The 27,673-nt window shown below is 43.5% G+C and overlaps 2 protein-coding genes across 7 annotated transcripts; one reads left to right on the forward strand and one right to left on the reverse strand.

Moving 5' to 3' along the window:
- Window positions 1-848: 848 nt before the first annotated feature.
- Window positions 849-11,563, forward strand: st8sia6 (ST8 alpha-N-acetyl-neuraminide alpha-2,8-sialyltransferase 6). Of its 4 annotated transcripts, none has more exons than XM_037089701.1 (7): window positions 849-1,595; window positions 3,426-3,545; window positions 3,689-3,763; window positions 5,134-5,278; window positions 8,639-8,751; window positions 8,845-8,937; window positions 9,022-11,563. In XM_037089701.1, exons 1-7 carry the CDS (start codon window positions 1,495-1,497, stop codon window positions 9,497-9,499), a joined length of 1,125 nt encoding a protein of 374 aa, XP_036945596.1. In that variant the 5' UTR covers window positions 849-1,494; the 3' UTR covers window positions 9,500-11,563. The 4 variants fall into 4 exon arrangements, with proteins under 4 accessions (XP_036945596.1, XP_036945597.1, XP_036945599.1 ...); XM_037089702.1 differs by having other exon boundaries at window positions 849-1,577; window positions 3,423-3,545; XM_037089704.1 differs by having other exon boundaries at window positions 849-1,577.
- Window positions 11,564-12,991: 1,428 nt separating this feature from the next.
- On the reverse strand, window positions 12,992-27,280 carry gjc1 (gap junction protein gamma 1). 3 transcript variants are annotated; one of them, XM_037089910.1, is made up of 4 exons: window positions 26,270-27,280; window positions 15,156-18,837; window positions 14,774-15,032; window positions 12,992-14,632 (listed from the first exon to the last, which is right to left on the reverse strand). In XM_037089910.1, exon 2 carries the CDS (start codon window positions 18,781-18,783, stop codon window positions 17,326-17,328), a length of 1,458 nt encoding a protein of 485 aa, XP_036945805.1. In that variant the 5' UTR covers window positions 18,784-18,837; window positions 26,270-27,280; the 3' UTR covers window positions 12,992-14,632; window positions 14,774-15,032; window positions 15,156-17,325. The 3 variants fall into 3 exon arrangements, with proteins under 3 accessions (XP_036945805.1, XP_036945807.1, XP_036945806.1); XM_037089912.1 differs by lacking the exon at window positions 14,774-15,032 and having other exon boundaries at window positions 12,992-13,415; XM_037089911.1 differs by having other exon boundaries at window positions 12,992-13,415; window positions 14,774-18,837.
- Between the last annotated feature and the right edge of the window lie 393 nt (window positions 27,281-27,673).

The following is a 27,673-nucleotide window of genomic DNA, read 5'->3' on the forward strand; positions in this document are numbered from 1 at the left end:
GGCTCTTTTTGTTTTTGGATTTCTGTGTGTGCCGGGCAGTCGGGTTGCTGTGGCACGGCTCGGCTTACTCAGCATGTAGTTACTCGGCACAAGTGCCTCATTCCAAGGAGCTCAGCAGGGAGTTTTCCACTGACAAACTCAAAACAGGAGGGATGAAGGGAGGAGAGCTGGGCGTGGTTACATTTTTGTGGGTGTTTTATTGTAAAATGTATTCCATGGGAGCAACATGTTTCCCGTAAACCTCATTCAGCTTCCCATAGAATGTATCATCTCTCCTGCATCACACGGCCGGCAACCCAGAGCTTCCGAAACGGGAGCCAAACACGAGATGAGTTATGGCTCCTCTGGGCATCAGCTCCCCACCTCTGTCTGCTTTTTGTCCCTCTCTCTGTCTGGCTTTCTGTTTCTCTCATTTTGGCCGGCAGTGCTGCCATGTTCGAAACAGGTTCCTCTCTCAGCTGAGTGGAGACTTCCCTTCCTCTGGCCCCAACCCCCAATTCCCTCCCACCTCTCAAACAGAAGAAGCACACACTTTTTATTGTAAGTGGATATGAGCCGATACAGCTGGCAAAATTTGACACAGGAATGAAGGAGGCTTGTGTACGTGTAGGTTAGAGCGTGAGGGGTGTTTGGAGTCCCTCTGATTGGATGGCAAGCTTCTGCCCCTCACTCGGTTTTGTTTCCTGGCACACACACACACACTAGTCAAGAAGCGAACTGTGGGCTAATTCAGTACCGGGCACTCATGTTACTGCCTCCTTTTTGTCCAAAGGGGAGAGGGGCTTAAGGGGTGTGGGCGGGGGATGGCTGGGGGAGGGAGGGAGGGGAAGGCACAGGGCTGGGGCGGAGATCAGAAGGAGCTCGAGCTAGCTGTGGTGGAAAGTAGGACTGAGTTTGTCCGTGTGGACACGTGAGAGAGAGAAGAGGGGTGGACAGAAGAGAGCCGGCGAAAAATCAAAGTAGGATGTGGATCACCAGAAGAGCGGGCTTCTCTCAGCTGATCAGGACGCAGAAGAAAACAGGCGTGGAGGAAAGACAAAGAAGAGGTGCACAGAGGACAGAGGACTTGCCTGAACAAGAGGCAGAGAGAGAGTTTCTGACTGAGGAGGCGTGCACTCACTCCCCAGAGGAGGGAGAGAAACACAGTCAAACCAGACACACAGGAAGAGGGTGAGGGGGAGGAGGGGGTAGAGGAGGAGGAGGAGGTAAGAGAAAACATAAGAAAGCAGAGAGGCAAAAGATTAACAGTTCAGAGACAGATAGGAAGAGAGGGAGAGAGAGAGAGAGAGAGAGAGAGAGAGAGAGAGAGAGAGAGAGAGAGAGAGAAGACAGAGGAGGGGGGAGGAAGTCTGAAAACAGAGAGAGAGAGAGAGAGAGAGAGAAAGAAAGAGAGACAGAAAGCAGTGACGGGTGGGGTGTCGAGCAAGGTGAGAGGGCTTCGGACAGAAGGTGAGGGGGGCTAGCGGGTGAGGGTGTTTGCAGGAGGGGTGAGGTATGAGGGGACAGTTCCTGAAGACACTCTTCTCTTTGGTGTTCGTTCTCCTCTTTGTGGGGAGCCTGCTGACCTCGGTTGTCTGGTACGTGTTCGACCACAGGTAAGTGTGTGAATCCTCTGTGAGCACACACACACACACGGACACACACACACACGGACACACACACACACATGCTTTATCTTATCACTCCAGTGGGGAAGGGACTTTGTGTTCGTTCTTTGGGGATTTATCAGCAGAAAAACATAAGTTAAGAGACCGAGGACAAGAGGGAGATTTAGTTTCATTATTAGAAATGATGTTTCTAGACTATTATCACAGCCCCATTTGATGCATTTTTAAAGGGGCACTATGTGGTTTTGAAGAAGAAATTCAAACTCAGATTTACAGTATAAATGAGGTAATAATACAAACTCAGAAATATATGTTTGTTTCCCATGAGTGACTCAGCAAGCTGTTCTCGGAGAAATATAAGGTCCCCAGAAGCTAGAAAGGTGGCAGGGTCCGCCAAATACAAACAAAGTCAAATAGTATGAGATTGTGTCGTCCGTTAAAGGTGCTAGATGTAAGAAAAGTTGATTTATTGAGTCTCGTTCCCAACTCGTCAACTCGAGACTTTGGGATAACGGCCGACCCGTCGATCCGATCCAAAGCATCAGTTTTTGACGGGTTGGGAAACCACGAGCGTCATTACCTGACATGTCGGGAATGAGACCCAAAAGTTTTCTTATAAATAGCACCTTTATGGTCAGTTTTATTTAGTCAGTTTATTCAGTCATGAAAATGAGTCTGTTTATTTAATTTGTTTTAGATTCAAATTTCTTCCCCCAAAACTACACAATCTATCTTTAAATTCGAGCTTCTTTTATCTTCTTTGGGAAGTTTAAATTGAAAATGTCATCATATGATTGTAGCGTCGCTCATTTTGGCCGGCAGCTCTGCTACAAACAGCAATTTTTCATGTGCTCAGAAAATCTGTTTTCATGCATTTTCCAGTCAAATCCACCAGGGTTTCTGCTTTGAATAGTTTATTTAGCAGAAGAATTACAAGTAGGAGAATTTAGTGTATCTGAAAAAAAAAAAAAAAAACATTCAGACAATAAAAAGTAGGGAAAAAGAGAATTCCTAGTTACTGAAGATTTGTGTAGACAAAATAATATTACCAAAATGAATGAAGACATTCTGACATGTGGTGCAGAAACAGTATAAAGTTGTACGGTGCCTTGAATTTTAAAGAAGGGTAAACTCGCTCTTTGTCAATAAAATTTCTTGGAAATTTGAAAGCAGAATTAAAAAAACCCTCACAGTGAAACCGTCATTCAAAACGGAAGCACGAGAGGCTGCACCTACACCAGCCTGAAATTAAAGTATTTTTTGCCCAATACACTATACTGTGTGGGAGTCGGACATGATGATGCGATTTCAAGTTCATAGACCCTTCTTGTAACCTCAAAACAGGAAGAGGAGATGGCTAACTGTAAGAACAGCAAACCACAGGCTGCATGTTTCAACACACAGTGACACAGGCACAAAGAGGCAGAAGCAAAGGTCTCTGCTCCTGAGTTTGTACACTGGTTGTTCATTTATTTTGTCTGAAGCTGACAGAGTTGCCACTGCCGTGCCCTGTGTCAACGGGAAATGCATGAATACAGAACTTCGCATGACTCCTGTTTTTGTTTTAGTGTGTTCTGAAATGAGTAATTTGTGTACGCAGAACCATGTGGATTAGAAGACTGCTGTTTGTCATGAATATGTGCATGGACAAAAAAAAACAAAACAAAAAAAACACAGCACATTTGGAGCAGAACTCTCAGCTGATGTAAACAAAATCTCAGAAGCCGGGAAAAATGAAAACTCAGAGCTTATAGATCTGTTTCCTCTCCTGCTTCTGTGTCTTTACTCATCTGTGCCGTTTCTCCCTCTTCACAGCAGCAATGTGGAACCTCGCAGACCATCTCCTCAGAAGAAAAGCGCCCCCGAGAAAATAACACCGGGCAAAAATGCCCCTGAGAAAAGTGCCACCACTCCCCGACAGCTCTGTAAAGGCTGCAGGTGAGAACGACCTCACCCTCGCTGCCTCTCCTCTAGTGACCTTCCCTTTTGTGTTTATGCCTTCATCAGATCAAGGCACGTCAGCACTACAAGGATTACTCACTTGCCGAGTGTTTGTGTGTGTGTGTCTGTGTGCGTCTCAGGGAGGTCATCGACAAAGTGAACGAGCGGTATTCTCAAACCTGGAAGAAGCAGGAGGAAAATTACCAGAAATTCAGGTAAGAAAACCCAACGTCCAAGAAACAAGAAACCCAAAACAAACAGTACATGGATATCTGCAGGGGAAATGTCCACAGGAATAATCTGTACATTATCACAGGGACCTACATTAGGGCACATAAAAAAAAATAAATCTATTAGCTGCGGCTGAGTCCATTTCCTTTCTGATATAATCAAAAGAGAGGCCCCAAATCTCATCAAATTTATGTTAGGAATCAGACAAGAACCTGATCTTCCACCGAATAATGACTGTACACATGTCACTGCGCCACTTCTTTAAACAACAAGGGGAAGTTGACTTCCTCTTTCTCAAAATAGCCTGTCCACGTTTGAGCAGACATTACATTAAGCCCTGCTGGGTTTCGTATCATCTGGCAGTTTTAGGGAAGATTTCATACCATCTCAAAATAGTAAATGTGCTGTGCTTATGCTCTGGTTCGGCTTAGATACAAAAAACACTTCAATCACGGTTTGTCTTAGAATTCCTGTTTTGTTCTCTGGAAATTTCCCATGGTGTCCTTAAAAACCTCCTTTATTAAGGCCACCGCCGGCCTCTCCACTTCCTGATGTGATAAACATGAAGTGTGAATGTGACGTACCGTATTTGGTACAAATGTCGACCTTACACGTACCTGTGGTTTGCATTAACTCATTCACATTTCAAGACTCAAGATGTTTATTGTTCCAAGACAAATACATGTGTGTGAAAATCTTTGACTGCTAGAGAAAATAAAAGTATTTTCGTAAAAGGAGTAATATAGAAAAACAGAGTTTTATAGTAGTAAAAGGTATAAAGCAATAAAATGTGTAAAAAGGAACTTGTAACTAGCAATAAAAGGTTTAACAGAGAACGAATGGAACAGGAACATATATATATATATATATATATATATATATATATATATATATATATATATATATATATATATATATATATATATATATATATATATATATATATATTGGAACATATATATATATATATATATACAGTATATGGTGTATGGATAAGAGAATATTTAAAAAACAGAATATAAATAGCAAATAAATAAAAGAAAGAAATTGCCAAATCGCTCAGAGTTTAAACAAAAATTCAAACCTCTCTCTAAAGTAAAGAAGAACAAGTACAGACAAAGCAGGAGAAGTAGAAACAGACATGTGAACTTTGATGCTGTTGTGGTCTAAATATAACACATCTGTCATGTGAGATATGGTGAAATAGTAAGACTTCACTAAGGACACAACACTGTTTCATACTGGATGAAATAAACTGAACTAAAATGAAATAAGCATATTTGATTAGCTCCTCAGTGTCAACACCACTGCCCGCCCTCGTGTGATATTTAATTAATCCCCTGTGGTTCTCCAGATCTCAGCTGAGCAACAAGTGCCATGGCTCTGAGATGGCCATCATCACCCAGGCCAACACCGCCGTGGGAAAAAAGATCCAGTACGATGGGGAGAAGAAGAGGACGCTCCAGGTGACCCCAGAGATTTTCAGCACCTTCATCAAAGTACGTTGTTTTCCAAGTCATGAATACTTCCACCACATCTACTGCCGCATGCTTCACCATGGAGATTATTCCACTGCTTTGCTCCTGCGTGTTCTGTCATAAGTCATGTGTCTGCTCACATGTTGGCTCTTTATACGCACTCACAGCACACAGGGTTATTTTTGGTGAAGGGCTCTCAAACTTAGACCAGAGACTTGCTGAACTGGAGTCTGTCTGTACTGCCTGTACTCTGTGTACAGGATCTGACATTAAAATAAAAAGATAAATGAAAAACACTTTTAGATGAGGGCGGTACTAAGATTTGAACTGGGGATCTCTTGATCTGCAATCAAAAGCTCTCCCCTAACCTATACCTCCTTTTTAAACTGATCTTCAGATAATATTTTAATTAATTACATATATTTTACATTTGCAAACACTGAAACAATCTTTGCAGTCATACAGTTCAGTGAAAATAACTAATAAGTTATGTGAGTGAGTGAAAAGCCGATGTCCATATATCTTGATCATCACCGCACACTGAGTCTACGTCCTTTTAAGGACCGGAAAATGTTTCTTATCTTGTTTGGACCTTATCTCTGTGAACTTCTATATGCTGTATCTTAAATCCACATAATTTATTGACTACCAAGCAATTCAGGTCACATCTTCGTGCACCAGCAATAAAGCAATAAATAGCATTAAACACAGCTGCTTCTATGCACACAATATAATGCAACAATAAAAGCAGCCACAACTGTGCTAGCGGCCTCCATGTTAGCTAACTGGTATGATGCCAAAAGTGGTTAAAATGGCGCGCTAGAATGCTATGCAACGCAAATTAGCGAAGAGCACCGTATATCAGAGGCTGATGGGAATGTCGATAGTTTGGCGAGTTCATTATAGCGGAAAAAGATCATTGTTTTAAAGGGTTCACACTTTTGTGTTACTGTTGGTTCATTTGCATGGCCAGGATAACATGTATCTGATCGTTATTAACTTCAGTTTTGTGAAGCGCTGTTTCTGAATAATTCTTAATTATTTGGGCCTTCTCGTAAATTTGCCGTATGTTATAGCCTTGTATCAGGCACCCCTGGGTCCCGCATCTATGCCCGGTTGTATTTTTGTCTCTATTTTTTGAGACTTACTCTTGTGCCGCTTCTTATCTTCCCGCTGTACTGCTCTATTACCGGCAAACTTCTCTCAAGCGGGATCAATAAGGGAATATCTTAACTTATCTTATCTTATCTTAATAAGTGAGCAGGTTTCGTTACTCACTGATCTAGTAGAGACAAAGCTTTACAGCTGCCTTGAGTCACGCTGGAAAGAGGGTAACAAGTATGAGCGAGGGAACAGACTTTGACACAACACCATATACTCCTGTCCGTTTTCCTCGGTTTCTGTCACTCTCCCTCTTCGATTCTTTTTCTGTTTCAGTCAAGAGTTTCCACGGTTGTTCCACCATTACCTGGCGAGAGCATCCACGGCAAACAAAATCTCTTCCTGTTTTGGTTGCACAGTGAAAGACATGCTTTCTTTGTGCCATAATTCGTCCTTCATGTCTGCAGGAAAGATTGAGCCAAGGATTATTAGAAACCAATCTACATGTGGATGGTTTTCTACAGCCATTAAACCGCGCAGGCAGTATCTACTTCATAATAAAGAGTAGAAGCAAAAAAGTTGTGTCTGTTGCTTATTTAAGCCATCGCCGAAGATTGATTAAATCCATCCCATTGTTGAGTCATTTCTGGCCAAACCACAAATTTCAACCTCATTGCTGCACTAGAGGAAAGTCATGAGCATTACAACGAAGATCTGTACCAAATTTGCAGAAATCCACTGAATGTCTGTGAAAAATATTTTGACTAACTTTCTTGTCAAAATATATACCGCACAAGTTAGTGCTACTTCTTGACTCTTTCAATTGTAAATCTGCCAAACCTGCTAGGTCGGCAGCATCAGTACACTTCAGTACATGAAGTGTACTGAACCATGAAGTACCATGAAGTACACTTCATGGTACTGATGCATGGTACATCAGAGTACTGATGAGGTGTAATAGCAGTTGAAATTGCGGTTGAACCTGTTTTTAGTGTTGCTCAGACCAAAGTGTGAAAACATCCACTTGCTGAAACTAACAGCTGAACAGAGGCCGAACGATCTGATCATGCAGCAGTGGCAAAGCGAGCTCAGAATGGTGACTGTCGAATTTAAACAACAGCTTAAACTAGAAGAGTACGTGTTGTATGAAATCCAAAAGTACCACCAGGCTATCTGTAATTGAGAGTGAATGACTCCAGAAATCCTTAGGTCACTGGGAGATATAAAGGTCTGGATAGAAAACAGGGGATTTGCAGTCATTTTGGTATCATACCTTGTTTAAATGTAAAAGTGTAACATGTCCGTCCTTTCTTACAACATCTGTTATCGATATCCATGATCTGTGCTGTTGTTTTGCATTTATTGCATGTTCTGTTTGTGCTCCGCACCATGTGATCATGATCCTAATCAATAAAATAAAAATGAGAATTTGTGAAGTTTCACACTCAGTCAGATGATTATAGTAAAGTGTTTTAATAATAGATGCACCTGAAAGCCTACAAGGGGGCACCTACAACTGAACTGGGGACCTGTTGCACTTGTATTTTTTGCATGATTAAAAAAAAGAAAAAGAAAAAGACATTTCAAATGATGGACATTATCACGTTTCAACCAGACAGCAATTTTGCAGCAAAACACTGTCTGAACCGTGAGGCGGCTGAGTGTCCTGACTGGCTGCCATAAACGGCCGGGTGAAAGACCTGTAACGTTCAGGCCACCAGGAAGTGGCGTTAAAATAACCCTGTTAACATCTTTAGTGTGGCTGTGCAAACCATGACAGCATGCGAACATCTTTACCAAAGAACCTCTTCTTCCACTGAATGATACCAATAAAGAAAGCCTTTGGAGGCAATATCTCCGTTTAACAACTTAAGGATGTGTACTGACTCTGGCCTGAGTGGTTGTAAAAATAAATAAAATAAAATAAAACAATAAAATACAACTTTATTTCCCAACTTGGGTGAAATTACAGATGTATTTTGTCATTGTCAATAAAAAAAAAATAAAAATGTTGAATATAACCTATGTTGATGACCAGCAACTGGTGGCACCAAAAGTCAAATCAAGTAATTAGATATTTTATATCTAATGAAGGAATAAATGAATACCATTGTTGTCATCTTTAGGAAGTATCGGCTGAAGAGGAAACATTTGCAAATGAGATCTATCCATAGCTCCCCTAATTTGAATGGCTCTCTGCTTCTTACATGCTCCAGTGTATCATGGTCATCATCATCATCAAAAGTTTTCTAATGCATTTTCTGTTGGTGTTGATTGCAGGAGCATCCTTTCCCAAATAAGACGTGGGACACGTGTGCAGTCGTTGGGAACAGTGGGATCCTGAGCAACAGCGGCTGTGGACCGATGATCGATGCAGCTCAGTTTGTCATCAGGTCAGAAACCGGACATGAAAAATGAGAACTGAAACGTTGACTCTTTTAGAGTCCCTTATAACGTTCTCTTCGTCTTCTTCGTTGCTTCCTCAGGTGTAACCTTCCTCCTTTGAAAAACGGCTATGAGAAGCACGTGGGCGTCAAGACTGATCTTGTGACGGCGAACCCGAGCATCTTTCTTGAAAAGTGAGCGAGAACACGATCAGTCTGCACTATCAGCTTGACATCCTCCTTTTGTCTCTGTGTTGAACGCCTGCTGATGTCTTTCAGGTATGGTGCTCTTAATGGGCGTCGCCGTCCGTTTGTGGAGAATATGAAAACCTACGGCAACTCCCTGCTGCTCATCCCCGCCTTCTCCTATGGCCACAACACCGCCGTGTCCCTCCGAGTTGCTTACACCATTGAGGACTTTGAAAGCCCCATCCGGCCCATCTTCTTCAACCCCGAGTACCTCCAGAGTCTGGCCGTCTTCTGGCGCTCCCAAGGCGTGCGAGCAGTGCGGCTTAGCACCGGAATAATCATGGTTAGCCTGGCACTGGAGTTCTGCGCCAACGTTCATCTGTACGGGTTCTGGCCCTTCAGCAACCATCCACATGGCCTCCATGCCTTAACCAACCACTACTACGATGACAGACAAACAAAAGTGAAATTCCACGCCATGCCCGTGGAGTTCGACCTCTTGTTGCGGCTGCACAGTGAGGGCGTGCTCAAGCTTCATCTGGGAGAATGTAAACCAGGTGAGAAGTAGTTCCCAGACCCAGGGGCAGCTGACGGGGACCGGAGCAAAGTGCCTTCTTTGTAGCCTCAGGAAGAAGCCAGCCAATCATGAAGTCCGTCAATAAACTTTTTTAATGACTGGACGGATCTAGTTTGGCCGGTGACACAGACCAGGTGTGTCCAAGCACAGCAGATGCTTGGACACGCTGTGCGGCCAAGACATTTGCACTGAATTCAAAATGCAGCAATCCTAAGACTGCGAACAGTCTGTAAACAGTCTTATAAAAATGTATTTATGACCACAAATGCTCCAGCTGGAGTCTGGAGGGAGCTGTTTTGATTGAAAACGGGAATCCTTTGTGAGGCCTTTAACTACATTGTAGTGCCTTATGCTAATCAATAATGAATAACTGACCATCCAAGCTTTTCTAAACAAACTGAATGTATTTTCAATCAAATACCTCCTTTCTGTGAAGATTGTTTGGCCAAAACACTCCAACATTGACTGCAAAAACTCAGCACAGTGAATGTGAAGAATCCTTTTCACACATCAAACCACTCTGACAATATTCTGAGGGCCGTTGAGGAGAAACACATGTTACTCACACACCCTTATCACATTTCTGTACTTTGAAGTCACTGACGTTGCTGGATGTGATACGGACGTGAGGTAAAACCTCAGATCGCAGAGTGCCTGCAGGGGTTCTGTCCAAGTAGCGTTAACTATAAAATCATGGCTGCCCCCCTGTGGGCTGCAGTCATCAGAAGCTCGGAGCCACGAAAACAGAGACGCCACCGACATAATAACACCGATAAACCTGGGGGGGGGGTCCCTCCTCACAAAGGTTGCTATGGGGAGCCCATGTTTCAATGTGCTGCCCTGCGTCACCATGGTGACCCCACAGGATGAGTGCTGCACACAAAAACTGCTACTACATACGCTTTTTTTTTTTTTTGCAGATTTAAAACGGACTCCAATGTAAGGTTATGGGATAATTGTGAATAGTGCACTTTGGGTGAATATTGTGACATTTGGGTTAGCCGTCTTTGTAATATTTGCGTCAAGACTTGGTGGGTCTTGACAGGCCGTTCATGCTGACACTTACACGGTCTTACAGCAGCGCAGTCTGAAGAGGTGGGGGACTCGACTCACGTGGCTTGAAGAGAGTCAGACTTGAGTCACAGATTCAAGGACTTGAGACTTTGTTCGTCCAACGCCGATTTAAGACTTGACTTTGACTTGGAATAGCAGCAGATAGCAGCAAAACTCTCTTGGCTGACATTTAGCAGCTTTGACCTGGCAATTAAGAATGGAATGCCCAAGCGCCGTCGTTCCAAGTGGAACGTGGCCCAGATAAACAGGTCCGGTGTGGGCCGGATCTTGAAACATGACTGGGACGCGGCAGACCAGTAGGGGCTAACATACTGTGAAGTCCAGGAACATATTGTCAATAAAAGGAATAAAAAAAAAAACAAAAAAAAACAGCAGTATGCAATATGTGAAGCCCGAAAATCTGTCTTACTTACTGCCATTTTGTCTAACTTGTTGGCCACCTTATTTGCAAATGATAGCTCGACAACAAGGGTTTTCTTACAGACTGTCACACAATGTAAAACATCAGCAAGATTTAAAATGTGTTAACAGGCTGCAACAGTTATCGTCAGAGATTTCATCACCACTTTTCATTTAGAGGTGCAATATGTAAGAATTATGCTTTCAAACATTCATTTTTTAACTGAAACCATCAGCAGAATCTTGTAATGCCACTCCAAGCTCCCAGCGCTCACCACTAGCTGCTCGGCTAACTGTAGTGGCTAATGGTTACTCTGCTGACACGATGGTTAGCTGGAACACATTTGAGCATATCTGTGGTTTGGAGAAATGTAAAATGCCAACATTTTGTTCTGGCGATTGATCGTCGTCATCCAGACACGCGATGTACAAGCTGTAGATGACACGAGGATACTTGGTGAGACAATTTTAGAATAAATCGAATGTCTGTGATTTATTTTCATTTTTTTTGTAAACAGTGCGAGATGAGAGGGAAAATGAAGTCAAAGTGAAATCAGTGAATAAATATTTATCAGAAAACAAGTTATGTGTTTGTGATCAGTGCTCGGAGTGGAATTCACTTGTCCGAAAAAAAAAAAACGGGAGGCGAAAGCTTTTTCCCAGACGTCTCAGCTTGCATGATTTAGTATCTTTGAGCCTTTAAGTGCCCGAAACCTGCCAAGATTCGCCATGAGAATGCACTATTTACTCATGAGCGGCACATTTGGCCAGTTTTTGGGGCACAGTTTGTGCTCGAGTGTTCAGTTTCAGGGCTGGAACACCACATGATGTAGTGATTTATTAACATATTTCTGCACAGCACTCTTCTATTGATTCTCTTCTTTTCTGTTATCCTTGGGCTTCCTATTACTCCACATACAATCCAGCTGTGATACAAGCGGCCTATACATTGCTGCACCTTCCACTTGACTTCTCCTGTGTCCCGCTGCCGGCCATCCCACTACTACTGCCTGAATCAGACGTGCAAACATCTGGATGGTGCTTTAATAGACTGAAAAAAAGATTAGCCGGGGAGTGTTTGGAAAGAACTGGAGCAGTTTTTGTCCTCCTCCTCCGCTTTCCCCCGTCCCCAGATTCATAGTAGCGGCATGAGCACATTGTCTCTGAAATGACATCTGTGTAGGGTTGGTGCATCTGGCCAATTAGGCCATTAATGGGATGAAATGTTTGTTTCCTTTTGGAGAAAATAGCCCGTTGCCACAAGTTGCCATCCCAGACATTGCTCACGGGATTCGTCTCAGTGACCTCGTTGTACATCCAGCTGCAGCACTCTGCTCGTTCCCACTGGCTAGTCTCTCTGGGGGATTTTATTTTATTTTGGAGGATCACAAAAACATTCTTTCCACTTTCACTTTTGATGTTTATTCTCCGGGCGCTTTGGCTGTGAACTCGTTAGCGACGGCAGACACAAAGAGGAGAACTCGACAGAGGAAGGGGAACGAGGGCACGCTGTTTTGAATGTTTCTCTTGCTTCGGTCTGGATTGATTGGAGAGGCGTAATCAGTTTTGGTTTTTTTTCTTTTTAAATCAGTGGCTCGTAATACATTAATGTAATTTCCAGCCTCACAGACTCAGATGTTCTCTTGTCACTAGCTGAAGTTCAACTGTCACCGAACGAACTGCCAAAGTGACAAACAAAATGACGCGGCTGACGTGAGCTGAAGAGACGTCTCTTCGGCCTCCTGTGTTGTTCCTGCCAGTGACACAACATCAGCCCGTGTCACTGTAATTCTCCTGATAGGACCATGGAGACCCCCCCCGCTCTCCACCCATCAAAATCAGACCCAGATCTCAAACTGACAACATGACCGGGACAATACTCAACGTTTCCAGAGAGGGAAACCTTTTTTATTTCCTCATTTAAAAAAAAAAAAATAAAATAAAATAAATATGTCTGCTGTGGAGCCCAAAGAAAAGATGCAGAGACTTCATTCAATATGCATTTCTGATTTATTTTTGTAGGAAAATAGGTCTTTTCACATGCAAATCAATTGTATTCATCAAAGAATTATGAAAAAAATCTTGGCCGGGGGGGTGGGGAGGGGAGGGGATACCAGAATGGCACTCAAAGAAATGTACGTTTTACAAAAAGGCATAGAAAAACACACAAATGCATGTATGAATCAGAGTTTGCACTGGTTATACCACTGGTTTCATTGTCACGTCCCACACGGGCAACTATAAGGAACATGTAGGGAAACAAGACAACAGCCTTTTCTTCTGAACACAGACATTGTTTTTACACAGACAGACGGATGCTGAGGGTGGACATCGTGGTATCCCTGATGAACAGACCCACAAAAGATCATCATCTGATACAACCGGCGTTCAGTCTCTGTCTGTTTTAATACACGACATCTGTGGAAGCACAGTTCTGCCAGTAAAACAAAGAAAATGGATGAAAACATAGCCTTGATACATTTTTAATTTTCATATTTTTTACCAAAATAAGTTATAATTATGAGATAAAAAGTAAGAATTATGGATACATTTTAACATTTTATCTCAAAGTTCAGACGTTTTCTGTCACAGTTTTGACTCGTACTCGTACATCTCGTACTTTTCCTTCTTTCTTCTTTCTTCTTCATACATACTTCTTATTTAATAATTCTGTCTTTTTGTCATAATTTCAATCTTTTCTCATAAAATCTCATATAAGATCATGATTATGACTTTTATGTGATAATTTCAACTCTCATCTAATATTTTGACTTTTTTACTCATAATTATGACTTTTTATTCACAGAAGTTTATTATCTCATATTTATGGCCATGCATCTCCTAATAATCACTTTTTCTCTCATAAAAGTGTCTTGTTACCTCCTTAAGTGGACTTTTCCCCTCAATATTTGGATTTATTATGGGAATATTTTTAAATTAAACTTAATTTTCATCTTATTCTTTTCCTTACCTGGCAGACATGGGCGCTCATACAGCAGAGAGATAAATCAAGTACAAATAATGTTCTATGAGAGCATTGCTCTAAACACTGTTAACCTTCTTTATCATGATTGCACCCTTGCGCACTTGAAGCTACGTTCTCTTTAACCCGCAAGTCTTGACGCTTCAAGATACAGCGGAAAGTCAAAAGGGCGCTCGAATGCATATTGTCGCTGTTGGATGAAACATTTCTCAAATTTAGATGAGTTTTATTTCACGTAACATCATTTTCTTTGCTTCCTTGCAAGAGAAAAAGCTGAATTCTTGCACACTGTCAGTGCTGCAACATGTTTTGTTGAGAAACCCTTAAATAATTAAATTGGCAAAGTATTCAAACTTGGAATAAATCTGCCTCTGGTGGTGAGCAGTCCTCACAAAGAATAAACATCCCTGAAAGAAACCGACATTCTGCTAAACTCAAGAGATTAGATGCTCATTATGGGTCTGGAGAATCTTTCTACCTAATGATCCAGCATGCTTATTCACCATTATCTCACAGATGCATCATCACAAAGCTTAAAACACACACTGACATTTATATAAGACGATCAGTATCAAATCAGACACTACCACTTTCTTTAAAAAGCCCTCTTGACATTTTGGAGACATGGTCTTCACAGGACAGCAACAATATGCAGAAGAGAATAAACCCTAAAAAAAAGAAGAAAAGTTTCTGTCCAGTGAGCACACTTCTTTTCTACTTCTGTCCCATTTTTTTCTCAGTCACTCAACAGACAAAAGAGAACGGGGCCACACAAATACATAACTGTGCCACAGGGTGATTCTCCTGACCTGGATAGCTGCCCGAATTCCTTACTTTCCCCTAAAAAAAAAAAATTAAAAAAAAGACAGACAAGTCTGAGCAACATAACCTAGAATAGTTTTGGAGATATAAGGCCAAGCTGCCAGTCGTGCAGACTCTGAACAGATGGGGTCCTTGAGTATCCCCACGGCTCGTCCTCAAAACCTCTAAAGTGCTCCCTCCTTTGACGGGAAGTCGCCCTCTAGTGACATCAGCTGTCTGACTGCAAAGCGTCACCAGCTGCATTCACTTTGTGGAGAAAGCAGTAAATATTTCAGTTGAGAAACTTTGCGCACTGGGGAGAGGGTTTAATGAGAGCTGATTGGCCTCTAGGGGGACGAGACTGACGCTGACTGGGAAACACTAAATCACCTGCGGCTTGTTGGCGACAGAGTGGCGTCGGTGCAGCCGGTGTCAGTCACAGCTCTGGGGAGCGACGACCGGAGTAGTTGTGGAGATTTATTGTGACTGTCTGCTGGCTTGTTTACAAGACTTGTGGAGCCTGAACCAATCAGAGAGACGCTTTTATACTCCAGCAGCTGTATTATCAGTTGCGTTAACGTGAGTGAGGTCAGGTCACGATGTCCAGCCGCACGGCTGGGTAATGGTTTGTTCGGTCGTTTTTTCTTTTTTGGAGAATCAATAAATCAAGAGCATAACGTGCCAGCTCTTCAGATTTGCTCCCCTCCCAATTTTACAGTCATAAAATGCTTGTTTGGAGAACGTTTTGCGGCACAATGCTTGGAATGATTTGAATAATTTGGCACTTTAAGTCTCCAGCTCGTCCCACCAGCCGGTTTGTCTCCACACGCAGATCCCAAAAGGAGCATCACTGTCTATTGAAACACAGCCCGGAGGGTCGCTACTTACATTAAATACTGATACTGTAACATACAAGGAACAAAGTCTGGCTTCTTTTCTTTACGTCGTTAAGACATCGAGCCGACATTTTTTATAAAAATATACTATGTCATATTTCACATTTTTTACAATCGGAAGGCAATTTAAAACACAGTAACCATAAATACCCACACGACTAATTCATGTTTGAAAGGAACTTCTTTTTTTTCCTCTTTATTTTACAAAAGACGTCTTTGAAAAAAAAAGAAGTGTTTCCATATAAAAACACTAAATTCGAACATAAAAATTGGCTTGTTCGCTATTTTTAAATCCCATTCCAAAAAAGCAATACACGTACTGTAATACAAAAAACGACTTTTACAAAAAAAAAGGGTTGGTCTCATGGAGGCATAATTGTTTTTGTTTTTTTTCCACAACTGGAGTAGCATGGCCACAGTATTCCAAAGCTACAAACAACCAGGCTTTAACGGCAAGCCCAGCAGAAAAATCTTGGCACTGACACTTGCATCACACAAACAGTGTTTGGTCTCACTATATTAGAGTAATGGCTTTGAACCTTTTCCATTACGACGTGGTGATAATGCAGCCTCGACTGACTGGACAAGGCTTCGATAGAAAAGGGAAACACTACAGCTGGTAAAGGTGCTGCTGGATGCAGGTAGCATTGGCAACTGGTAAAGCGAGCCCTTGCAGAAGACGCCACCAGGGGGCAGCCAACTACAAGGCGGATGGGAAACCAGTGGAGTGCTGAGCGGCCTTGCTAAACAGCCATGAAAGAGCCAGAGAGAGAGAAACTGAGAAGAGTAAGGTATAAAAATTGGATTGTTTATGCACCTTGTTAAAAAGAGCATGTTGTCTCAGGGACTGGATACAAAGCCGCGCGCTGGACTCATCCGGTTTGTGAGCAGCACACATACAAAAAAAACCAACAACAAACAATCACAGGAAACATATAGAAACACTGTCAAAGGTCACAGCAACATAACGCTGTGATCCGCGCTGGAGGGAACGCAGACAGAACATGACTGACAGGAGACAGCCGTCAGGAAGGTGACGCTCTCGCTGCATTTGGACGTCACTGCTTTAGGCGCCGCCACTCAATTACGTTTAATTTTATTGCATTTACGTTGTGGTGACGTTCCTCGATAACGTCACTACAGTACGAAGCCATAGCTTTGAGCTTCGCCAGGGCTCTCCCTTCGCCTTCGTGTTACGGTGATACCTCATTCTGGTGTCTAGGATGCCAATGTACTCACTTTTGCGGCGGAGTGGCCAGCGAATGAGCCAGGCCAAATCTAGGATCAGACCAGATTTTGCAACAGAGCTATTTATCATTCTTCTAAGGTTCAAATCCCCAAGAGAGGACGAACAGGAAGACATCAGAGGTCAATAATCTGCTTCAGGACTCAAGGAGACATGTAAACGACAGACTGCGGCCTAGTACAGTTTGTGTAGATGTTTCAAGTTAGACAGTGATAGCCCAGACAAAACACATTGTCAGCTGCAACATCACCCTTTGTTTCTGGTTGTTTTACACATCTTTTGCACACAAACACACATCTTCTCCAGCTTGCAGGATTCTCGAAGGCACAGTGGTGTTTAAATATCCAAGGAAGATTGCAACAGCTCGTCATCCATCCTCTAATATATACATGGTTTCATTACGTGTCAGTTTTCAGGGTTAAATCCATACTGAGGGCTTGCCCTCTCCTGATTTGCTGCTGCTGCTGTTGCTGCTGCTGCCTCCTCCACTGCTGCCTCCCTTCCCGTGCTTGAATCTATGCTTGCGCTCTTTCTGAGGCTGAGGCTGTGGCTGCGGCTGGGCCTGGATGATGTTACTCTGGGGCTTGTCATCCTGATTGTCTCCAAGCTGCACCTCTGCCCGGTGCTGCTGGCTGTAGGCCTGGATGGCCGCCTCCAGCTGCTCATGAGCCTGCTGGATCATGTCTTTGTTCAAAGCCACGCGGGCCTCCCCTCCAGTGGGGAAGTTATCCTCATTGCTGCCAAACTGCTGCTGCTCCTCTTGGGCAATGTTTGCCCGGTTCTGCTTGCATGCCATCTTAGCGTTGCTCAGGTCCGTGTAGGGCATCTGCTCGGGCTTTACCACGATGTTGTAGCCCGGTGGAGCTGACGGGGTGTTCCATGAGAAGGGGTACCCCACGTAATCAGCAGCCCCATCTCCGCCCACCCCTCCCTCAGACCCGGCCTCAGGGCCTGGCCCCCCTACCGAACCCTCCACACCCCCATTGGTGCCCAGCAAGCCCAACTGGTACTCATCCTCCTGAGGAGGGCAGCGACGACGGCGAAGAATGTCACAGATAGAACCGATTCCCAAGTGGAGCATCTCCCAAACGTTGAGTGTGAGGCAAAGGACTGTGACGCCGTACATGATGCGCAGGAAGATGGTCTTCTCTGTGGGCCGCGACACGAAGCAGTCAACGCTGTGGGGACAAGGTTTCCCCGAGCACACGAACACAGGCATCACACGGAACCCATACAGCAAATACTGGCCTGCGAGGAAGCCGGCTTCTAACACTGTACGAGTCACCAGCTGCAAGACGTAGACCCGCATCAGCCCCTCATCCTGGATACGCTTGCGCCCATCATGCCGGACTTTGGGCCTGGGTGTGGGTTGCAGTGGATCCCGCGGCCTTTTAGGGGGCTCAATCTCTGGCACCTCATAGATCATAGGATCGTCCTCCTGGTCCTCCTCGGTCTCCTCGATGCCCCGATGCTGCCGAGCCCCAAAGCAGATTTTCCTGGGCTTCCTGTGCGTGTAGCCCCCTCCTCCTGTTCTGACGGCAGTAGAGCCAGTTCCTCCTTTGGCTTCGTCTAACCGCGCAATCTTATTGACAGCATAGCCCATGTACATGAGGGAAGGCATCGCCACCAAGATAATCTGGAAGACCCAGAAGCGGACGTGAGATAGAGGGGCGAAGGCGTCGTAGCAGACATTCTCACAGCCCGGCTGGCCTGAGTTGCAGACAAACTTGCTCTGTTCGTCGTAGTAGATGGACTCTCCCCCGACGGCAGTGAGAACGATGCGGAAGACGATGAGCACGGTGAGCCACAGCTTCCCCACGAAGGTGGAGTGGTTGTGGATCTCCTCCAGCAGCCGCGTGAGGAAGCTCCAGCTCATTGTGTCGCTGGACAGTGGGGCAGACAGTGTCCCTCTCTCAGCTGTTCACAGACTCTGGAGAGGAAGACAAGAAGCAGAAAAGGGAAGATCAATGCAAATTCCAAAATGTGATCAAAGCAGATTTTTCTAGTAATACTTTTATCCTGGCGGGAGCAGCATTAGTTCTGCAAGTTCAGTGGCACGATGTGAAAAGTGGTGACATAATAATTGCTTTAATTAAAATAAGTGTTCCTCTCTGAGCTCGGGTGAATCAATACATCCTTAATGTGATCTGTTGCTTCTTGCAGCGCAAATACACACACACCGAATTCAGAGATTAGTGCCACAGCAAGGCTGCTGTCAAGTTCTGGCTTTTTAAGGAATTAGAGGACCAAACAGGGTGGAAAGAGGATATCGGTATTAAAAAATACCATCAAGCAGCACTGAGAAGGAGGCGAAATAATCCAAATAGGGAATTTGCTATCATCAAATGCACACACACTTTATTTAACAGCCCTATCTCTTTCTGAAGAAATAAATCCTCTTAGTGAGCCTTCTTCTGTGTGAGGTGCAGTTTTCAGGATTGTATTAACTTGACTGGTTTGTTCTGGCTGAGAGGTGAATGGCACTGTGCGGCGCTGAATTCGAGCTCAGTTTTAGGAAGAGGGACGTGTCGCCTATGTAGGTTAGGTCTGGGCTCCAGGCACTCCATCCAAACCAGCCGAATCAGCAGGTGGCCGGGCACAAACCATTGGAGCGGGGAGTCGGAGAGCAGACCCACATTATCTCAGGCAGTGGAGCTGAACCCAAACACTGCTGTCCCTCAGGGCAGCTTTGGGGGGATGAGTATGACACCTCCACAGAACTTTCCCCCTCATGAAGCCGCAACAGCGCATGGCTTATTGTCAGCTAGACTGAGAGGAAAATCCAGCCATGAATGCAAGCTTAGTTTGGGGTTTAAAGGGCTTCCAGCGCTGATATCCTTACCCAGCAGGTTGGGAGCTTACGGAGCTGCAGCGAGAGGGAGCATTTTTCCTTTTTTTTTTCTTTTTTTGCGAGCAGGAGCTCCCTGCTTTGTGTCTCCGGTGGGAGCAGAGAGGGCGGGAATGTTTTGAAGGCGGCTCGCAAAGAAACATGTGTCATATTGATCATTCTGACCATATAAGGACACGCCTGGGACACAGGAGGTAGATGTCAGGAATCCTCTGGTCCGCACATACAGTAAGAGGCCGATCCTGCAGTCAGGCGGAGGAGGTCCATGTGAGAGTGCTAACTGCGAGCGTCTGTGACCGACATGTATGAGTAAGCAGGAAGTGGCCGGAGTTTGGCCACGAGCACACCGAGTCATCTCCGTGCCCTTCCATGGTCGAGCTCTGTCTGACTTTTCCTTCATTATATCATTGCATTTTGTTTATTTTTTACATAACTCTCACTGTGCAGAACTGTTATCGTTCAGTTAATGAAATCCAGCTTTAGACACAGAAACACTGAATATAATGATGGACTGACTCTGCTATTTAATGTTTTGTGGAAACAAACATCATTATTACATTGTTAGTCTGTTTTCTTTTTTCTGTCCACTGTTTTTCTTTCCAGCTTTTCTTTCCAGCATTGTAATTGCTGTTATAATGGCAACTTTGGGGGTAATTTCAGGGACTTATTGTTGTTTAGACACGCAGACATTATTCATGTCAAATTAGCTGTCACAGATGTGAACTCGAGTCGGCTTTAATCACTGTTTTGAGTTGAACCTTGACTCAACAGAAAGTTAATGACTTGAGACTCGACTTGACATGGTGAGTCACATGATTTTGGATGTCTGATGTTCTGTGTTCATTTGATCAGACTGTTTTCATCTTTTTTATTTTATTTTATTTAGTTTGTCTGGTTTTCAGTATTTAAGGAAATATTATTTTGATCAGGAAGAACTAAAGACATAAAGAAAGAAGCTTTTATTAATTATCTGTTTTTTTTTAATTCGATTAATACAGAAAGAAAATATTATTGAAAAGGTTAGACAAATTAGCCAATAATATCAGTATTAGCTCTAAGAGAAAAAATGAACTGGGACATGTTTGCTGCCCAGAACCAGATCTGTTTAATCTGGGAGCAGATCTCCTCCACTTGATTAATAACTGTGTTTGCATATACTGTACATTTGCTTGCTTTGTTACACCTCCCTCATTTGAAACATTGCTTTTAAGTCCGAGTTTTATGTCTGTGCGTGCTCTCTACTCTGACGAGGGAAAGTGTACATCTCATCTTAACTTCTCATCATATATAGGCAGATGGCCGCCCAGAAGGAGTCTGGGTTTGCTCTGAGGTTTCTGCCGGTTGAGAGGCGGTTTCCTTCTCGCCACTGTTGCCAAGTGCCTGCTAATGGGGGAGTTAGGCCTCTGTGAATTAACTGATTTAAGAGTGAAGTCAAGACCTGCTCCAGTTTAAAGTGTCATGAGATCATTGTTGTTGTGATTTAGGGCTATATAATTAAAATTCAGTCGACTGTAGTTTTCTGCTGTTTTTCCTTTTTGTTACAGTCATCGATGTCGACACCGAGTGAAATGTTGGAAACTTCTGTTTTCATGTCCGAGTCGCTGCACCACCAGTTAATAAGGGAATAATTTAGATTACTTATGTATAAAATGCAAAAAAAAAATTAAAAAAAATCATACAATCAGAAAACGGTAATTAAAGTATTTTAAACTCTTATACTGTACATTTTTCCATCTAATTCTATATTCACATTCAGTGCATCGTGTTGAGTGAATGTGTATAAACTAACTCATAATAACTAAGTTATTTAATTAATTCACATCCACGTTCATATTTAAAACTTTGCAATTAATGTGAGACTTCACATCAGATGGGAAATTTACAGGTAATTAAAATGCTTTAAGCAACTTTCTTTTTGTATCGTATGATTTCTTTATACATTTTTCAAAATTCACAAAAACATCAGTCAGACAATCAGAGTTTAGAGGCTCTGTGGGTTTATAAAATGTTTGAACTTGACCAATTAATGGGTCAGAGGTGTTTTTAATTTCTTAATGTTTCAGTTAAACCTGCCAAATACTTCTCGTCTGTGTTATGTAACCAGGACTCTTATTCTATTTTAGCTAAAATCAGTCCTCGGATGTTTACAAGACACGGACTCTTCAGTGTGTCCTCTGATGAAGGATTGTATTTACCTCGTCGAGTTCCTCGGTGGTTTCTGCACCAGGAACTATCGCACTCCCACCTGACCAGGAGAGACGCTCCATCCCCGGCACACGGCTGCCCGGGCTTAATACTCCTCTGCTACCTCAGCCACATATAACCTGGCATTTTGCCTTCTCATCCAATTTATGTCTGCAGGAGCTAGTGGGGCTGTTAGGGGTAAGAAGCTGACTCTGTGCATTAAGTTACCGGGGGTGAGTCAGCCTCCCGAATAGCAGCGCGCAGACACAGCAGGCTGTCTGTTGCTCTGATATGAAACGATGAACAGCAAATTGGTGGAAATCATGTTGCACGTGAAAATGTCACACCAGGTTGGGTTTGAGAGTCGGAGAAGGAAACAAAACTCCCTTCAGTTTCATCTCGTTAATGAGGTTTTGAAAGGGAATCACTGTCAGGATCAATGGATTTATAGACAAACAGGCCAGAAGGTCACGACTGAGTAATCATAAAACTATGGGCCTCTTTGGTACGTGTGAGCCTGCGACAAGGCTCCTAACACTACCAGAACAGTACAAGGTCAAAGGTCAAGCGAATCGGTTCCTCAGGGGTGAAACGCTCCCCGCGACGACCTCACGGCCCGATTCAAGCAGACACGCACAATTACAGTCAGCGTCACTGGAGGGATCCCCTCAGTCACTGGCTTTCATCCCTCGGGATCCACAGAGACTCACATCCAGATGTAGTACACACACACACACACACACACTCACACACGCATGCAACAGCCTCTCCAAAAAGCATCCAGAGTAGAGCCACGACACCGTCTGCACTGGGGTTAGTCGAGGCGCTCCTTATTCACAGGAGTGACTCATCGTGTGGACGCAGCGCTCCGGCTGGAGGGCTTGGAGCGTGGGAGGGACACCAGGGGAACGAGCCCACGACTGGACAAACCAACGACACGTGCAGGGGACCACTGCAGGTGGACGAGCAAGGGCTGTAATTGTGTAACAGGGAGATGTGCTGTAACTGCATGCATCATCGAGGGGAGTTCTGTACAGCAACAGGTGAAGGTACATAACAGGTGAGCCAGGTCGAGTGTTGTAGTTAAACATGTAGGCTGGATATTGTATTGGGATAACGTGAGATGGCAGCGTGTGAAGTGTTGTCTCTAGGTACAGTATCTCTAAGAGGCTGCATTACAGGGGAGTGATGCCATTTTCTGAACTCACCAGACTGTTTTACTTTTAATACTTGCCTTTACTCACTTATAAATCCACATTACTGATGATAACTTCTCAGAGATCTGTCAGAAAACTTCTTCCAAAATTGAAACTAAATGCAGACGGCACAAATTCTGTTGTTTTGTACTGCTAAGTGTCATTTCGGTGTGCTCAGATTATGAAAATTATGAAAATGAAAATGAAAATGAGGAATCTTACATATTTTAAGAGCCTTTCTCACCTAACAAACAATGAAGCAGCTTAAACATGATTATTTTATTTAATAATTGTTGTCACAGCACACATCTGGTGGGCCAAATTTAACATTATGGTGCCAGGCCTTTGGGATTTGTTAAAAAGGTGCACTAAAGAATATTAAATACTTAAAAAAATATGCAATATAAGTGTTAAAATGGTAAAAATACACACTCTACAGCAAAAGGAACTGAACAGAGATCAGAGGTCAGAGATCTCCATCCTGATCCTGAATGAGTCTCTGACTGTTAATAACCTGCAGTATTAATAAAGGCGACTTAAAGATTTAAATTCTCTCTGCCAGCATCTTCTCTCTCTGCCTCTAAACGATTTGTCTCCATATTCCATATCCCAGCTCGTCTTTCATATATGCAGCTCTGTGTATAAACACACAGACAGCCACAACACCACAAAGCATCCTTCATATTAATACACACACGCGGCGGCCGAAGGCAGTTTGGATAATGAACCTAATGTAAATGGTGGTAACGAGTGTATGTAAAGCAGCTTTATGAGCCTCTGGATGAACTTTAATCAAGCCGATGCTCCGCTTCATTAAAGTTCCTCCAGAGGCAAGCCTACTCACATGCACGCTCACGTAAAAAAAAAAAAAAAAAAAAAGTAGCAACATCATCAAACATTCCAGAGAAGTTTTGTTTTTATTTTGTCTCCATCCGTACAGATGCAGCAGCCGCTCTCCATCAGGCAGCTCACAGCACAGATGTACTTTTTTCCCCCCTGCAGAGTCTGAACGTCAGGACAGTTCCTCAGTCTGCTTCATCATCACGCTAATTATCAGATGGATTTTCGCTCTTACTGCTTTTAGAGTGGCTGTATAAAGATCTTGAGGCAGCAAACTGTCAGCGCTTCTTCAGCCAAGATTGATTTACTGCCTCTCTGATGCTGCCGACCTGCTGCCTCCACCTTTGACTCCACACTTTTTTATGTCATTATGATTGCTTCTTTGCTTCTGTGCAACTTTTAATGACTTGCACGTTTTGTTTTTTTTTTTCCCTGCAGCCTCTCGCTTGAAAAAACATTCGCTCCATCATCATGACGGTGCACGGCATCCACTTATATGATCTCTGAATGTTATATTGAGCCCTTCAGCATTTGGTAATAAAAAAAGGCAATAGACTATGTCTATCCAAATTGAGTGCAGTAGTATTAAACTTATTCTCATTCTTATTCAATTTCCAGATTCATGAATTTTAATTTGGAAGATTTCAAAACTCTGTGTGCTGATGTTTATTTTTGCAGCAATTTCTCTCAGCAAAACTCTGCAGCAGAGTGATTTTTTTTAGCAGCATTCGCCACTGACAATTACATTTTTTTAAAAATGGAAACGGGAATTAGAGTGTCTGGTTTATGAATTGCTTTGCTATGATTTGTTTTTTCATACTTAATACTTCATACTTTGTGTCTGGATGCCATATGCAGCTGTGGCTAAAGGCCACGTTCTTTTTTTTTTGCTCTCCATTAGTAGCTTCAGTTTTATACACTACGTATCCATACTGTCTTGGAATTCAAATGTCGAAGACAAGATTAAAAAAGCTTTTTTTTCTTTTTAATCTGACCTTTTGTATCTGCACCACTTTGGAACGTAGAGATAACATTATGATGGTTTTAAGGATAAAAATTTGAAACTGCTATTTTCATTTTCTCTGTGAAAGTGGCAAGATGTCAGATTTAATTCAGGATTTTGTTTCTTTTAATGTTGCTTCTAGATTAACCTCACACTTGTTAACTCAAACTGCCTCTGGTCAGAGAGGTTTATATAATTTGTGAATGAAATCTTTGCGTTTAACAGTGAGGCAAAGTCGGAAAGAGAGGGTGGCGAGAAAAGGGGGGAGAGTCTTCGTGCGTGAACAAAGATTTAAAAATAAACACCTTTATTATGAAAAAATTGGACAATGCACTCAGTGATTAAACGGGATGAGATGGAATTTTCTGGCACAATGAGTTCCGTAGTCAATAGTTTGCAAGCTTCTTTTAAAGCATAGCTGACATATAATAAAATACATTCTGTTGAGTTCATAATAAAGCCAGACACCAGACACATTCTTTCAACAACAATCGGAGTGAAGCATCAGAGCGCTATGAGAGGAATGACTGGGACCTCTGAGCGTGTTCTGTTGGAGCTGATGTTCCCCTGACTGTCCTTATTCGAGGGTCATCGCCACAGTGACCTCTCCCTCTGTTCTGCCAGCAGCATCCTCGGGCTTCACTGATGCCCCCTGTGAGCCTCCACCTTGTCCCGCACACACTGCACAGACCAAACTAATCTGCCCACACAGTAGCCGGCCAGACATCTGTCCATGATAACCCCCCGGACCGTCAGATGTGGGTTAAACCGTGACTGTTGTTAGGAGTTAGGAGACCCGACATCAAACCAACAAACTCTTGTCATAAAAAGGTCGCCACAATCCACCCGTGAACTCACGATACGAGCAGAGATAGCTGCTCAAACCGCCCCGCGTGAAAGGACCGCTTTAAAAAGCAGAGGGGTTTTTCTCATACTGTGGTTCTCCTCCACTCTGAAGGCGCCCGATAAGCTCCTTTGTTAGGCACTCAGAGATATTCAAATCACCCCCTTCCAAAAAAATCCAGCGGAGCTAAAAATGGATTTCTTCTCGACACTTTCTGGTTGTCTTCCTTGTCTTTTTTTTTTTTTTTTTCTTTCCGAGCCGCTACTTTGTTCAAAAGAGCCCCCCGACGTGATTAAAAACGAGCACGCCAAGGGTGACTCTGCATCAAGTTCACCCACACAGAAGGTTATCAGGGCTGCACATCAGGTCCATTTCATAGACTAATCTCTACCAGATTGCACGTGGCATGTATTTACACAGATGCACAAACACAGACATGAAACTTACTTGCAGAGTGATCAATGCATGCGGCCATGAAAACACAAATAAACTATAAATTCCAAAGGGTTGAGTAGACAGTGTGCACCCCAATTGGGCCTCTGGCTCCTAAAATGTGTAGCGAAAGACATGAAGGAATTCAAATCAGAAGATGGACAAAAATAGAAACATTCTTTTCTTTCGCGTGGTCAAACCAAACTTAAACCCTCGGCCTGAGAGAGAAAGAGAGTCTGGAGACGAGGAAGTCTTCGCGGAGATGGATGAATGAGCTATTCTTCTTCCTTTTGCAAAGGGGGAGGCGGGCTTTGAAGGAGCATTTCTCCCACTGTATTCGTGGGAAACTGAAAAAATTCCCTCATTAACAGTGTCCGAAGGGAAGAAACGCGATGGCAAACCGGTTCCATATGTTACAGGATGAATCTCTGAGGCGGGAGCTGCCTCTCTGTGTGCATCTGTGCCTCTTTTAATGCAGCTTCACGCCGAGAAACACGTCATGAAAAACAACGTTTTCAAGGTCAACTAAATATCTGTCCTGACCTGATGAAAGATGATTCACTTCATCATCACTTAAAGTCACTTTCAAATCAAGAAATACAATAAAAAAACAAAAAAAACAAAAAACAAGCACATGAAGACAAGAAACAAGCAGCAAAGTAAAGTGATGAAGCAGCATACTCACTCTACTCCTCCTCTCCCAGATGCCAGGTACTGTGTCCTTTGTCCCTCAACCTGAGGCCCCTCATCTCTGTCTCTGCCTCCTCGTCTCACTTAGCCTCCTTTACATACCCCTTAACCTGCGCTGACATCAAACAGCCCTGACCTAAAATCAACAGCGGCATCCCGACAAACAAAACAAAACAAAAAAAAACTCAAAACAAAACGCACATCTCGCCGGCCGCTCTCTGGTGAAGAGCTTCAGTGTGTGTGCTTAACCAAGTGTGAGCTCCTCCTGAAAGGGAGAGGAATGCGGGAGGCAGAGCATCTTGCCTCTCTCCCTGTGGTACTCACAATGGTCCTCACTTACCCCCTTATCCCCCTGCCAAACTGGGTCATGGTTGGGGAGGGGGGGCCGGGGTGGGTTGTGTGTTCGTATGGGTGGTGCTGATGAGGATGAGGAGGAGGTGGTGGTGGAGGAGGTTTTAATACCCCTCGGAGGGCAGTGGGGAGGGGAGGTCTGACAGTGATAGGGTGAGACGGGAAGAACATGGTTTTGGTAAAAGATACTCATCTCATTGACTTTGTGAAACCTCCGGCCACAGGAGAGGACGGCGGTGCTTTTAGGAAATGGTGCGGGGAGTGGCCTTTGTGCTTTTAAAACACCGTTAAAGTGCATCTTAGATGGCGAATTTGAAGGTGCCACATGGAGCCTCTTGAGACCAGGACAGCCTAAATAATTAACTGGAGGCATTTTCT

The sequence above is a fragment of the Acanthopagrus latus genome, chromosome 23 (genome assembly GCF_904848185.1).
Source record: "Acanthopagrus latus isolate v.2019 chromosome 23, fAcaLat1.1, whole genome shotgun sequence".
Classification (NCBI taxonomy): domain Eukaryota; kingdom Metazoa; phylum Chordata; class Actinopteri; order Spariformes; family Sparidae; genus Acanthopagrus; species Acanthopagrus latus.

Excerpts from the sequence above, each read along its gene's own strand:
- st8sia6 (XM_037089700.1), top strand. The coding sequence starts at position 1,495 with ATGAGGGGACAGTTCCTGAAGACACTCTTCTCTTTGGTGTTCGTTCTC. Across the intron at positions 3,546-3,688 it reads CAGCTCTGTAAAGGCTGCAG|GGAGGTCATCGACAAAGTGA; the intron begins GTGAGAACGACC and ends TGTGCGTCTCAG. Across the intron at positions 3,764-5,133 it reads GAAAATTACCAGAAATTCAG|ATCTCAGCTGAGCAACAAGT; the intron begins GTAAGAAAACCC and ends GTGGTTCTCCAG.
- gjc1 (XM_037089912.1), bottom strand. The coding sequence starts at position 18,783 with ATGAGCTGGAGCTTCCTCACGCGGCTGCTGGAGGAGATCCACAACCAC.